The 14,382-nt window shown below is 50.1% G+C and overlaps 1 protein-coding gene across 9 annotated transcripts; it reads left to right on the top strand.

Moving 5' to 3' along the window:
• Nucleotides 1-595: 595 nt before the first annotated feature.
• Nucleotides 596-13,756, top strand: MDC1 (mediator of DNA damage checkpoint 1). Of its 9 annotated transcripts, XM_025296476.3 has the most exons (16): nucleotides 596-770; nucleotides 933-1,077; nucleotides 2,603-2,744; nucleotides 3,639-4,019; nucleotides 4,105-4,174; nucleotides 4,470-5,902; nucleotides 6,690-6,755; nucleotides 6,921-7,013; nucleotides 7,501-8,298; nucleotides 8,406-8,449; nucleotides 8,924-10,969; nucleotides 11,054-11,173; nucleotides 11,291-11,473; nucleotides 11,692-11,817; nucleotides 11,911-12,021; nucleotides 12,971-13,756. In XM_025296476.3, the coding sequence occupies exons 3-16, from the start codon at nucleotides 2,606-2,608 to the stop codon at nucleotides 13,136-13,138; spliced, it is 5,778 nt and encodes a 1,925-aa protein (XP_025152261.3). In that variant the 5' UTR covers nucleotides 596-770; nucleotides 933-1,077; nucleotides 2,603-2,605; the 3' UTR covers nucleotides 13,139-13,756. The 9 variants fall into 9 exon arrangements, with proteins under 9 accessions (XP_025152261.3, XP_006052387.4, XP_025152258.3 ...); XM_006052325.4 differs by lacking the exon at nucleotides 933-1,077; XM_025296473.3 differs by lacking the exons at nucleotides 596-770; nucleotides 933-1,077 and adding an exon at nucleotides 785-932.
• Nucleotides 13,757-14,382: the final 626 nt, after the last annotated feature.

Raw genomic sequence — 14,382 nt, 5'->3', positions numbered from 1 at the left:
TGTCTTAGTATGAAATTTAGCAAAATAAAATTTATCATTCTGTAGCCCTTCAAAGACCTCGGTCAGCTTTTAAGATGGTGAACAAAAGAGTTCTCTCCGTTTGCCTGGATATCTTTAGGAAAATGACCTCAAAGTGTCCATCAGGAATGGATTCTCAGGGAGAAAATGACATGACTTCTAGATGAGCTAAATCAAAAGGAAATGAACTTCCATTGTAGTGAGTCCTCAAGGGCCACGCCTACGGGCTATTTTCCAAACTGAAGTCTTCAGCCACGACTGCAGCCCGCAACCCTTATATTTCTCATGAGTCAGCGGACACCATTTCTGGGAGGATCAGAAAAGGCGCTCTGGCCGCACTACATGCTTAGGTCGACGACTGTGGTAAGCCCCTCTATCCGCTGCTGGCATCCAGACTCTGTGGTCGCAACTTGGAAATACACGCGGGAAGTGGGTGGTGAAACCGCAGTGGGTTGTCCCTTTGAAGCTGCCCAATCGAAGTGCGCTATTCAGTGCGCCTCCGCGGCTTCCGATTACCGCCTCGCCCAACGGATCTCAGTCTCCCCGGAGAAGCCGCCCCTTTGAACCGTAAGGGGGCGGGGCGGGGCGGGGCTCCGGCTTTGCCTCCGCGTTGGATTGCTCCGTCTGCTTGCCGCAGGGCCGAGAAAGACAAAGGCTTCAGCCAATCAGCTACTCGGCCCCTTCCCCGCTCAGGCACTGGCACCGCCCCTGTCGCAGCCGTTACTGGTGGCGCGCGCGGGGACTCAAAGGAGGTGAGTTCTGGGGGGCCTCGCCCACGACTCCCCGGATGCCATCTTGGTTCTCCCGGAGGGCGGGAGGGGCGTGCCTTGGGTACGACTGGGCGGAGGATTCTTGGAAATTTGCTTCTCGGATTATAACCCTCATCTTCACTTGACGGCCCTCCCTGAGTTTAGGTATGAAGACACTGGGAGAGGTTGGGCTCTGAGGGAACCCTTGGGATCGAGATCAAAGATGAAGGCCCATTGGATTGGAGCCGAAGGTCATGGGCGCCAGCTGACTTCGCCATCATGAAACGATCTTAACACTTTCTCCGTGGAGGTGTCCCACTTTCCTTACTTGTCAACATTTTCCCTTTAGGGTAGCATCTTTCAAATTTAATTCCCACCCATACTAGTTTGACTTTTCATCTTATTATTTCATCAGGAGAGCAGAGTTAATTTTACGTTTGGCTCATGAATGTATTCGGAATACTTCTAGTGGTATCAGGTACACAGTAACTACTGTTGAATTAACATGATGGACCCTTGGGGAAAAGACAGTTCTAATTGGTCCAGTTCTCAAGGGGGATGTGTGAGGCAGAAATGGAATGCAATAGTTACACTATGGTGAGACCTATTAGGATAATACAAGTCCACCCACTACCGTGAAACACTTAGGATACAAACACTTAGGGGAATAGGGGAAAGTACCAGAACACAGAGAAGACTAAAGGCAAGGCTTTGCTGCGAAAGTGACATTTGAGCTAAAAGGATGGATAGGAGTTGGATCAGTAGGGGCAACGTCCTAAGGAGCTGGGTAAGGCCTGCAGATGTGAGAGACAACAGGGACAGTGTGTTCAGAGATTAAGAAGGTCCATGTTGAAGAACCACAGACTTGGACGGGGTGGGGGTGGGACACACATTTCAGGAGATAAGGTTCTGATTGTTGAGGGTCTTGCTAAGGAGTTTAGATGTATTTTATCCTATGGATGTGGAAAACCATCAAAGAATATTAAACAGGAAGAGACTTTATCTGAGTGAAAGTCACTCAGTCTTGTCTGACTCTACAGTCCCTGGAATTCTCCAGGCCACAGTACTGGAGTGTGTATCCTTTCTCTTCTCCAGGGGATCTTCCCAACCCAGGGGTCGAACCCAGGTCTCCCATATTACAGGCGGATTCTTTACCAGCTGAGCCACAATGGAAGCCCATTATCTGAGTGATCTTAGACAAATCTGTTAATCCATCCCTGTTGCAGTTTCTTTATCTGAGAAATGGAAGGTAAAATAAGGAATTTTCTGGCAGTCCAGTGGTTAGGACTCCATGCTTCTACTACAGGGGGCAGGGATCAATCCCTGGTTGGGGAACTAAGATCCCACATGCTGTGTGGCCTTAGTTGGGGCATGTGGGATATAGTTCCCTGACCAGGCGTTGCACCCTGGCCCCCCGCATTGGGAGCACAGAGTCTTAGCCATTGGACCGCCAGAGAAGTCTCTCAACTCAGTTTTTGTTTGTTCGTTTTGTTGGGTTTTTTTTTGTTTGTTTGTTTTTTGGCCATGCAAGATCTTAGTTCCCTGACCAGAGATGGAACCTGCACCCCCCAGCAGTGGAAGTGCAGAGTCTTAACCACTGGACAACCAGGGAAGACCCTTATATTTCTGTACTTGGAACTCTGTAAAATTTCTTTCTTATTCTGTGTCATGGTCAAAGATTTTTCTTAAATGCTTCAGAAAAATAACAACAGAATGATTGGCAGAAAGAGAAGCATCAGCCTCCATAGCTATCCAGGAGACTGCAGTAACCAGTCTCCTCCCTGAGGCTGTGTGTGTGAGCCACTGAAGGAAGGGATAATGTGTTTTTTTCCCAGATCATGGAAGACACCCAAATTTTAAACTGGGAAGTTGAAGAAGAGGAGGAGGTTGAAGAGAGACCCAGTGAATCTCTGGGGTATAGCTTGGAGCCCCTAGGGCAGCTGCGTATCTTCAGTAGTTCCTATGGACCAGAAAAAGGTCAGGAGTAATTTCGTGCTAAAGTGCTGGTATAGGCCTCTTATTTCTGTGGGGAGGTAATGGGATGGTTGCGAGCTTAGATATGCATCTGTGAGGTCTGAAAAAAATGTCTTACTGGGGATGGAAAAGTGGGGATGATTATCTGATTGCTCCAGGCAAGGGACCTGGACTCCATGGGGGTGATTTTACTTTGTTAGGAGACGATGAAGGAATTCAGATAAAAATCCAGAGAGGTCTGGAAATGGAAGGTGGTGATGTTTTTCACAACAATGTGAATGTACTTGATGTCACTGTGCTATACATTTAAAAATTGGCTGAACGGTAAATTTATGTATGCTGTGCTGTGCTTAGTCACTCAGTCGTGTCTGACTCTTTGTCATAGACTGTAGCCCACCAGACTCTTGTCCATGGGATTCTCCAGGCAAGAATACTGGAGTGGGTTGCCATGCCCTTCTCCAGGAGATCGTCCCAACCCAGGCATCGAACCCAGGTCTCCCACATTGCAGGTGGCTTGTTTCTAGTCTGAGCCACCAAGGAAGCCCAAGAATACTGGAGTGGGTAGTCTATCCCTTCTCAAGGGGAGCTTCCTGACCCAGAGATCAAACCGGCATCTCTTGCATTGCAGGGAGATTCTTTACCAGTTGAGCTACCTGGGAAGCCCAAATTTTATGTATATTTTAGCACAATAGAAACAATCCATTGTAGGTGGATGGAATGTTCACTATGAATAATGCATCGCATATATTCTTTATTAGCTAGTTACTCTAGAGCCTTTTATTTCTCTAATGCATGGAGGAGACCTTGAGTGAGTCGTGGGGAACTTAACAGAAACGTTTTTCTTAATAGCAAGTTAGGATTATGGCTTTGGAACTCACCTACCTTTCTAATTCTTAGACTTCCCACTCTACCTCGGGAAGAACATGATAGGCCGAATGCCTGATTGCTCTGTGGCCCTGCCCTTTTCATCAATCTCCAAACAACATGCAGTGATTGAAATCTCTGCCTGGGACAAGGCGCCTGTCCTCCGGGATTGCGGGAGCCTCAATGGCACTCAAATCCTGCGGCCTCCTAAGGTCCTGGGCCCTGGGGTGAGTCATCGTTTGCGGGACCGGGAGTTGATTCTCTTTGCTGACTTGCCCTGCCAGTACCATCGCTTGGATGTCCCCCGGCCTTTTGTCTCCCGGGGCCCTCTAACTGTAGAGGAGACACCCAGGGTACAGGGAGGAACTCAACCCCCCAGGCTTCTGTTGGCTGAGGACTCAGAGGAAGAAGTAGGTAAGTTTGTGTATCAGGAGGGTGGGTGAGGAGACAGGGACGGTGAGTATAAAGCTCTCCACTTACTCCTTTCTACTCATGACAGATTCCTTTTTGGACAAGTGTGTGGTGAAAGGACCAAGGACCTCCTCTTTGGCAACAGTCGTTCCAGAGAGGTGAGTGTCAAAGGGCCAGGCATCTGAGTCTTCAAATGGATGAGGAAGCAGGGGCTGGAGGAGCCATCTCTGGGAGAGCTAATTACCATCAAAGTCTGGGCTGGGGAACCACACATACTCCTTCAGTCAACTGAATTTTTACTGAGCGTCTCATGTGCCAACTAGAGAACTAATTGCTGGAAACAGAACAGCAAGTATTACCTTGCGTCTGCTCTCAAGGAGTTCCTACTTGAGTGGAATATCCCTTCTGGGGGAATCGATTCTATAGGTTTCTTCTCTTCTCTTCCCTTCACAGTGATGAAGAAGGGCCTTCCCCTGCCCCAGATGGGCCCGGGCCACCTTCTGCCTTCAACTTGAACAGCGACACGGATGAGGAAGAAAGTCAGGAATCAGGAGCAGGGGAGGCCTCTTCAGCTCCCAGAAGAGGTAGCGCTGCAGAGACAGAACAGCCTGAACCTGTCACAGCCGAAATCCAGATTGAAAAAGATCAGTGTTCCGTGAAGGAGAAGAACAGGGACACAGAAATCGAGAGGGATGTGAGGAATGGGGTGGTTCCGACTGGAGTGATTCTGGAGAGGAGCCAGCCTTCTGGGGAGGACAGTGACACAGATGTGAGTGATGAGAGTGGGCCTCCAAGAAGGCTTGCTGGGGTCCGTCCAAAAAGGGCCTGGTCTTGTAACTTCATAGATAGTGATACCGATGGGGAGGATGAGGGGATCCCTGCTACCCCAGCAGTGGTTCCCATGAAGGAGAGGCAGATCTTCCACGAAGCTGGTACACAGAGCCCCCAGGCACCTGGTGTGGCACGTCAGCAGGAGAGCCCAGCTGATGGTGATACAGATATAGAGGAGGGGGAGGTCCCCCCGGACAGAAGCCAAGCTTCCATGGTGATCGACAGCAATACAGACGATGAGGAAGAAGTCTCTGCAGCACTGACACTGGCACGTCTAAGAGAGAGCCAGGCTGGTAAGTGGACCCGAGATCCAGATGCAGAAGAGGACAGGGCCCAACCAGTGGCCCTTCTGGAGCAAAGCCAGGCCTCTGCTGGGGGAGACAGTGACACAGATGTGGAGGAAGAGGGGCTCCCAGTGGAAAGGAGGGGAATGGTTCCCAAGGGTCACATGGATAGGGAATATTCAAAAAAGAGCCAGCATCCTCCCAGGGACAGTGATACAGAGGGGAAGGAAGATAAGAGCTCACCAGGGGTCCACCTGGAGAGAAGCCAGGCCTCTGCACAAGTGGAGGACGAGGTCCCACTGGGGCCAGCTGTTGCACTTCCGGAGAAATGTCAGGTACAAGGCATAGTGTGGACACATCACACTGATGCGGAGGCAGAAGGGGGCCCGGCACGGCTCCCCGTGCTGCGTCTAGAGGAAGCCTGGCCTCCTCTAGCTGGGGACTGTAAACTGGATGCGGAGAACACATCCTCAGCAGCAGCTGGTGTCAGAAAGAGCCAGCTTCCGGCAGAAAAAGATGCTGGGACCACGTGGGATGCAGCCGTTCCTGAACAGGACAGAGCACTTGCCACCGGGACCCAGGGTGGGTCATCCACGGCACCAGGGGAGCAGGACCTTCTCCCGGTCTCAAGGGAAAACCTAGCAGATCTGGTGGTGGACACAGGCACTCCAGGGGAGCCCCAGCCGCAGAGAGAGGGGGCCCAGACCACCACAGGAAGGGAGAGAGAACCGCATGGGAATAGGGCCACAGATTCTGGAGAGAGCCTCCATGGTAAGTGCTGGCCTTTCTTCCTCCCTGGAGGCCTGCGATAAAGAAGGCTTCTAGCTTCTAGCATATCTTAGTTCATGTGAGCTGCTGTAACAAAAGACCATAGACTGTATAGCTTATAAACAACAAGTTTATTTTTCACAGTTCTAAAAGCTGGGAAGTCTAAGATCAAGACACCAGCAGATTTAGTGTCTGACGAGGCCCTGCTTCCTTCTTACAGATAGCTGTCTTCTCATTATGTCTTCACGTGGCAAAAGGGCCCAAGGGAGCTTTCTGGAGTCTTTCTCTCATTTTTTCTAAATGACTTTATTTATTTTTGGCTGTTCTGGGTCTTCCTTGCTGCGCTGGCTTTTCTCTAGTTATGTGGAGCCAAGGCTGCTCTCTAGTTGTAGTACACTGATTTCTCATTGCAGTGGTTTCTCTTGTTGAGTACGGGCTCTAGAGCTCAGGCTCAGTAGGTGTGGCACACAGGCTTAGTTGCTCCAGGGCATGTGGGATCTTCCTGGATCAGGGCTTGAACCTGTGTCTTCTGCATTGGCAGGCAGATTCTTTATCACTGAGCCCCGGCTGAGCCTGCACTAATACCATTCATGCAGGCTGCACCCTCATGACCTAGTCACCTCCCAATCACCTCCTAATGCCCTCACATTGGAAATTAGGTTTCAACATAAGAATTTTTGGGGAGACACAGATTCAAGCTATTGCATAGGATTGGGGCTGTGGAGAGAACTATAGAAAAGGAGTTAGGATCACCTCGGTTTTTTAATTATCCTGCATTCCTCCCCACCAGATTCTGAAGATCTGGACTTACCAGCTACCCAGTGCTTTGCAGACAGAAAGAATCAGAGCCTGGAAGGTGAGGCCATCTGTGTTGTGTGGATACTGGTACAAGCAGGAGCTGGGAGATTAGACTGGTGGTCCTTAAAGGATGTGAAGGCTGGCATGAGCAGTGTAGAAGACTGGGAATGGGCCCTCAGAGTTCTGTGCAGAGGCAGTGCTCAGGCCATGCTTTTTTGTGCAGCAGCCCCCAGCATGGAGGATGAGCCCACCCAGGCCTTCCTGTTTACTCTGCCCCAAGAGCCTGGCCCTTCCTGTTGCAGCTCCCAGGCCACAGGTATGAGAAACTCACGCCTCTTCCGTGCCCTCAACTTGGCATCCGTATTTCCCCTCTCTGTACCTGTCTTTATAGCCTTTGACATTTTTTTGCTGATGTTCCTCCATCTCATCAGAAAAGAACGCTACATTAAGTCAGACCCAGAGAGCAACTACTCTAGCAACTAGTTTAAGTTTATCTTAATTTATGTATTTGGTTGCACTGGGTCTTAGCGGCGGCACACAGGATCTTTAGTTGCAGCACGAGGACTCTTTACTTGTGGCATGTGGGATCTAGTTCCCCGACCAGGAATCAAACCTGGTCCTCCTACATTGGGAGCTCAGAGTCTTAGCCACTGGACCACCAGTGAAATGTTATGGCTCTCTTCCTTATTCCCAGCTTTCCTTTAATAACTCACTTAAATTTATTATGCATGAATTTGTCTTAATCTTTTCTCAAGCTGTTACCTCTTCAACCTGCATCCCTCTCTCTCTGACCCTGCTTCCAGGTTCCCTGAATGAGGCATGGGAGGTCTTGGCGACACAGCCATTCTGTCCGAGAGAGTATGAGGCCTCCGAGACCCAAACCGCTGTCACCCTCCTTGACACCCGTGCATCTTGCCCCCCTCCATCTAGGACAGCACAGCAAGAGCAACATCCAGAGAGCCCAGTCCGTGCAGAAGCACTGGGGATGGAAGGCAGAGGGATGCAGACTGTGGAGAAAGACAAGGGTACCCAAAGAGAAACAACAGAGAGGGTGATCCCTGAAGGAGGGCCACCGCAGAATGAAACCAAGAAACTGCCCTCAGAAGGAGAGAGGGAAGATGTGACGGGAGAGGAAGAATTAATCAGGGGGATACAGGGCAGAGAACAAAATCAGGTGTTAGCTAGAGATACTCAGAGCCAAGAATCTGACAAAAAAGTGAAAAGTGCAAGTACTGGAAGGGGAATGGAGATTGTAAAGTTAGAAACTGAGACACCCAAGGAAACACAGGAGAAAGAGAGAGAAAAGCAGACTCTCGCAGGGGAAATATTTGAGAGTGAAGCAGGGAAACTGGTAGTAGAGAGAGAGAGTGAGGTAGGTGGGTTAGAAGTCAAGGGACCCCAAGAGCTACTGGACAGAGGCCCACAGATGAGGGAGACAGAGGCGGGGGGCCAGGACCAGAAAGGCCAAGCCTCTGGTCCGCCATCAGAGCCTGGAGCAGGGGCAGGAGACCTTCAGGGATTTACTTCAGACCCAGTAGCTTCTGGGAGCCAGGCAGGTGGAGGAAGGGGAGCCCCAGGGAGCCCCAGGAGGCAGCAGAGAGGTAAGTGAAGGTAGAGGGGAGCCCAAAGTGGTCCACATCCCTATGATAATTGACTCCTAGGTGACTGACTGCTTAGACCTCAGCTGCTTGTCTTTCCCTCTGTCCAGGTGACTTGAATTGCGAGATGCCACCTGCTGAGAAGGCTTCCAGGGTGAGAACTGCTGTCTCTACCCCCACCCCACTCCACAGGTCATCTCTACATCGCCTGCATGGCCCCTTCCCCTGACCTTGCTTTCTTACTTTTCTTCCATTTTCACTGCTCCTTAGTTAGCTTCTGTCTGTCTAACTTGACACCTGTTATTTTCCATATCTATTTCCCAAGTTCTGTCTCCCTCTACCCGTCTCAGAACGTTCCTTTTTTCATGTCCCTTCCCTCCCTTTTTTCTCCCAACCATCCTCTATATTACTATTGTCCATATATGGCCTTTTGGGGCAAGGTCTTTGGGAAAGAGGAAATTCCAGTTCTAATTGAACTAATAAAATTCTAATTCTAATTCCAGTCTAATGGAACAGACAGAAAGAGAAGTGCCATGAGCACACTGTCTAAACAAGTATTGAGAACACTATCCAAGTCCTCTCTCCCTTCTCTTCTGCCTCTTCCTCACTGGCTTCTCTTTCTCCCCAGGGTGATCAGGAATCCCCAGATGCTTGTCTGCCTCCTGCAGCACCTGAAGCCTCAGCTGCACTCCCAAACTCCCTCATCTCTCAGATCCAAAAACATCCCGCACCTCAGTCCCTCCTTTTTCCCTCTCCAGCTCCTTTAGAACTGCCTATTCCCAGGACCAGAGAAAATGAGAATCAGGAAGCTCCAGAGACTCCCTTCTCCTCAGAGCTGAACTCTGTCCACCCAGAACCCAAAGTCAGGCCGCAGGGGTCTTCTCCAGTTTCTTCTCTACCCCTTGAGCCCCACCCTACCACCCCCACAGGCCAGCCTATTGCCCTTGAACCCACATCTGGGGTCTCTCGGAGCGGGACACATAGTTCCTTTGATGTAACTGCCTCATCAGTTGTCCCCACAGCCCTTGCACTGCAGCCATCCACCTCCACAGACCAGCCTGTCGCCCCTAAGCCCACACTTCGGGCCCCTCGGGGCAGGGCACAGAGGTCTTCTGTCAAAACCCCTGAACCCAATGTCCGCACAGACCAGCCTATTGCCCCTGAGCTCACAGCTAAGGCCACTCGGGGCAGGGCACAGAGGTCTTCTGTCAAGACTCCCAAACCAGATAACCCCACAATACCCAAGCCCCAGCCTTCTACTTCCACAGACCAGCCTGTCACCCCCAAACCCACATCTCGGGCCCCTCGGGGCAGGACACCTAAGTCTTCTGCCAAGACTCCTGAACCAGCTGTCCCCACAGCCTCTGAGCTCCAGCCTGCTGCCCCTAAAGACCAGCCTGTTGCTCCTGAGCTCACATCTAGAGCCACTCGGGGCAGGACACAGAGGTCTTCTATCAAGACTTCCAAACCAGATATGTCCACAGCCCCCGAGCCCCAGCCTTCCACTTCCACAGACCAGCCTGTCACCCCCAAACCCACGTCTCGGGCCCCTCGAGGCAGGACACCTAGGTCTTCCTCCAAGACTCCTGAACCAGTTGTCTCCACAGCCTCTGAGCTCCAGCCTTCTGCCCTCACAGACCAGCCTGTCACTCCTGAGCTCACATCTAGGGCTACTCGGGGCAGGGCACAGAGATCCTCTGTCAAAACCCCTGATCCAGTTACCACCACAACACCTGAGCTCCAGCCTTCCACCTCCACAGACCAGCTTGTCACCCCCAAACGCCCATCTCGGGCCCCTCGAGGCAGGACACGTAGGTCGTCTGCCAAGACTCCTGAACCAGTTGTTCCCACAGCCTCTGAGCTCCAGCCTTCTGCCCCTGCAGACCAGCCTGTTGGTCCTTGGGCCACTCAGTGTAGAAGACATAGGTCTTCTGTCAAGACCCTGGAACCAGTTGTCCCCACAGCCCCTGAACCTCAGCCTTCTACTTCTAAAGACCAGTCTGTCGCTCCTGAACCCACATCTCAGGCCACTCAGAGCCAAACACATAGGTCCTCTGTCAAGACATCCCAGCCAACTGAACCCACAGCCCCTGACCTCAAACCTTCCTCCCCCACAGACCAGCCTGTCACTCCCAAGGTCATAGCTCAGGGTGGTCCAAGCAGGACACGAAGGGCTTCTACAGCAAGTGCTGTGCTAGTTCCTACTACCCCTGAATTTCAGTGTCCAGTCCCCTCAGAACAGCCTCTTTCCCCTGACCCCATCCCCGAAGTCAACTGCAGCCTTAGGCCGAGGGCCACTAGGAAACATGGGTCTCCCACAGCTCATGTTCATGAGCCCTGTACCGCACCCCCTGAACCTAACTCCCGCTCCTCAAGGAACCAAACACATGGGGCAATGAAGGCAGCCAAGCTCCTTAGCACCATTCCTGAGCCTGCCTTTGCCCAGCTCCCCGAGGCACCGCCTCACACTCCCCAGATGCCAAAGGAGGAGGCAGCAGATGGGTCAGGCTTCACCCCAGAGCCCCAGCCTAGGGCCTCTCAAAACCGCAAGAGGCCTTCAGCTACTGCACATTCACCTCCACTTCAAAAACGGCTCCAGAGAGGGAGAGTCCCTCAGAAGGCAGCATCCCTTAAGGAAGAAGAAAATCCAGCAGCGAGGCCAAGGAAGGAAGAGGTGAGGAGAGGGCTTGGGGCCACGAAGTTAGGAGGGGGCTTAGGGGCTCGGAAACTTCCACCAAGTTCTCTCTCAATCCCCCAGGGTGTAGTGATTCCGGGTCCAGGCAAGAGAAAGAGAGAGCAGACAGAGGAGGAGTCCCAGGGAAGACCGAGCCGTAGCCTGCGACGGACCAAACCTGTTCAGGAGTCCACGGCCCCCAAAGTAGAGAAGGGCCATGGGGCCTCATGGGAGATGGAGATGTGGGAGGATGGAAGGAAACCCAGGGGATTTGAGGGAGGGGCTGGTTGCTGTACCAGCTCAGGCTAACCCCCTTCACAGGTGCTCTTCACGGGCGTGGTGGATGCTCGCGGAGAAAGGACAGTGCTGGCCCTGGGGGGCAGTCTGGCCAGCTCAGTGGCTGAGGCTTCTCACCTGGTGACTGATCGGATCCGCCGGACGGTCAAGTTTCTGTGTGCCCTGGGCCGGGGCATCCCCATCCTCTCCCTGGCCTGGCTGCATGAGGTGAGAAGCCAGGAGATGGTGACAGACTCGCAGAGACAGTGACAGGAGAAGGCTGCTCAGGTGAGGTTTTAAGAAGTGGTGGGATGAGCGTGGCTACAGGAAGATGAGGTTAGTGAAGCAGAAGGCTTCATTCCGTGAGCTCCCTATTATAAACTCTATACAGAAGAGCTGGGTGAAGGGCTGGGCTGAGCTTTGGTGCTGACCTTTACCGTCCTTAGTCCCGCAAGGCAGGCTGCTTCTTGCCCCCGGACGAATATTTGGTGACTGATCCCGAGCAGGAGAAGAACTTCGGCTTCAGCCTTCGGGAGGCCCTGAGCCGAGCTCGGGAGCGAAGGCTGCTGGAGGTGAGGCTGTCTTCTGACCCCTGCTTCAGCCATTTCCCAGCCGTCCACAGACTCTCAGAGAATCTACTGTCTCCACTGTTTCCTCCCTCCTAGGGCTATGAGATTCACGTGACCCCCGGAGTCCAACCACCGCCACCTCAGATGGGAGAGATCATCAACTGCTGTGGAGGCGCCATCCTGCCTAGCATGCCCCGGTCCTACAAGGTAGGGGTGGTGTGCTGAGGGTCTAGAGAGGTGGCTAGAATGGGTACAGGTGAGAGGAGAAATGGAGGTGCAGCTGGCAGCACGGAGCAGTGAGAGGCTGGGGAAGTCCTGTGGTACAGAAACGGGTGGAGAAGAGGGAAGAGGTCTGCTGATACCAAATGGACTTATTTTTTTTATAGTTACAGTCTTTTCAAATGTACACAAAGGGAACAATGCAGCGAACCTCCATATACCAATCACTCAGATTCAACAGACTAATTTAGATGTTGCTGCATTTGCTCTGTCATTCCCTTTTTTTCTTTTTCTTTCATTTTGTTCGCTGAGGTTGTTAAGGGAATCTGTAAACATCATTATTATTTTTTCCTACATACTTAAAATATACATTTGTAAGAAATAGGCACATTTCTGTATAATCAATCACATGTCGCTTTTAGTCAATAACAAAATTAACAGTTGTTTTCTGTCACTTTCATAGTCCATTAATCAAATTTCTCTAGTCATCTGAAAGTGTCTTTTTACAGTTCAAGTAAGGATTCAAGCAAAGTCCATGTATTGCCACAATTGCTGTATCTCTTAATTCACTTTTAGTCTAGAGCATCCACCCCAACCCACCCAGCCTTTTTTCTGCAACTGACTTCTGGCAGAAACTAGGTCAGTTTTCCTTTAGAATGTCTCATGGTCTGGATTTTTCTGTTTGCTCTCTTGTTATATCATTTACCTTGTTTTTCTATCTTCTGTATTTCCTGTAAATCATAGTTCATTTAAAAAACTTGAACAAATTCAGGTTCAACTTTCTGGCAAGAGTTCTGCATAGACAGTGTGTGCCATGTGACTTCCCATCAGGAGGTATTGTCTTAGTGATGCTCAGAGTGATCATTGAGTCCTGAACCTATTTCTTGGATTCTTTTTCACCCCTGACTTTCTCTTTTCGCTCTTTGTCTTTCTCCAGCCTCAGAGGGTCGTGATCACATGTTCCCAGGACTTCCCTCGATGTGCCATTCCATCTCGGGTTGGGCTGCCTGTCCTCTCACCCGAGTTCCTGCTGACGGGAGTACTGAAGCAGGAAGTCAAGCCAGAGGCCTTTGCCTTCTCCACTGTGGAAATGTCATCCACCTGAAAACCCCACCCTGGTACCCTTTTCCCTCCCGGACCAATACAGAAAATGTTAGAAATATTCAGAAGAAAGAACTTAGGGCTTTAGAAAAGATTGGGGTGTCTGATCTGATTTGTCTTGGAACATCCGTGGGGCCAAAACAGGCCTTTTGGTAAACAAAGATAGGGAGATTGGGAGCCATGGGTTTTCTTAAATGGCCATTTAAAATTGGCCAGTCCCAGGCTCAGATATCTTAAGTCACTGCTCATATTTAGCTGGCCGGATGTACCGATTGCTTTGTGGCACACACAGTGTCCTGCCTCCTGTTTGGAAGCCATTTGTTTCTCCTCATCTTTTCTTTCTGGGATTCTTACTCATCCTGTACAAAATAGTGAAAACAATTTTAGCATCAGGAACTTGAAAAGATGCTTGGAGTGAGTAAGTTTGAGGGTGGAGTTGTAGAACGTTCCTAAAATATTTTCCTTTCTCCTTACCCCATCTTGTTAGAAGCATCCTTTAGCTTTGACATTGAGCTAATTGCTGCAATTTTTCTCTCTTTTTTTTGACTTGCTTTTCTAGTATTTATAAATGTAAAGCCTAGGCTTAATGTCTGTGATAAATAAATATTCACTCTGTGCCTTATGGTGTAGTGCAGTTTTATTTTGTAAATCTTAAAAGTTGGTTGATTATAAGGATTTGAGGAAATTAGAACCCATATGCATTGCTCATGGGAATGTAAAGTGATTCATCCACTGGTAAGCAGTTTGACAGTTTCTCAAAAGTTAAATATAGAATTACCATATGATCCAGCAATTCTCCTCATAGATATACAGCCAAAAGAATTAAAACAGATGTTCAAACAAATACTTCTGCACAAATGTTCATATCAACACTTTCGCAAGAGCCGAAAGATGAAAGCACAAATGTTCATCAGCAGATGAATGGATAAACAAATTGTGGCATATCCATACAATGGAGTATTATATTCAGTCATAAAAGGAGATGAGGTACTAATTGTGCTACAGTATTTTGAGGATGAACCTCAAAAGCATTATGCTAAGTTAAAGAAGTCAGACACAAAAAGTCACATTGTATGATTCCATCTGTTGGAAATACGCAGAATAGGTAAGTCCATAGAGATAGTAGGCAGTGCTTGTCAAGGGCTTTCGGGGAGAGAAGATGGGGAGTAATTGCTTAACAGGTTCACGGTTTTATTTTGGGGTGAAGAGAAAATGCTTTGGAACTAGATAGAGGTGGTGGATGCATAC

Source organism: Bubalus bubalis, chromosome 2 (assembly GCF_019923935.1).
Source record: "Bubalus bubalis isolate 160015118507 breed Murrah chromosome 2, NDDB_SH_1, whole genome shotgun sequence".
Classification (NCBI taxonomy): domain Eukaryota; kingdom Metazoa; phylum Chordata; class Mammalia; order Artiodactyla; family Bovidae; genus Bubalus; species Bubalus bubalis.
The sequence above is the reverse complement of the archived record's forward strand: the minus strand, read 5'-3'. Positions and strand labels throughout refer to the sequence as shown.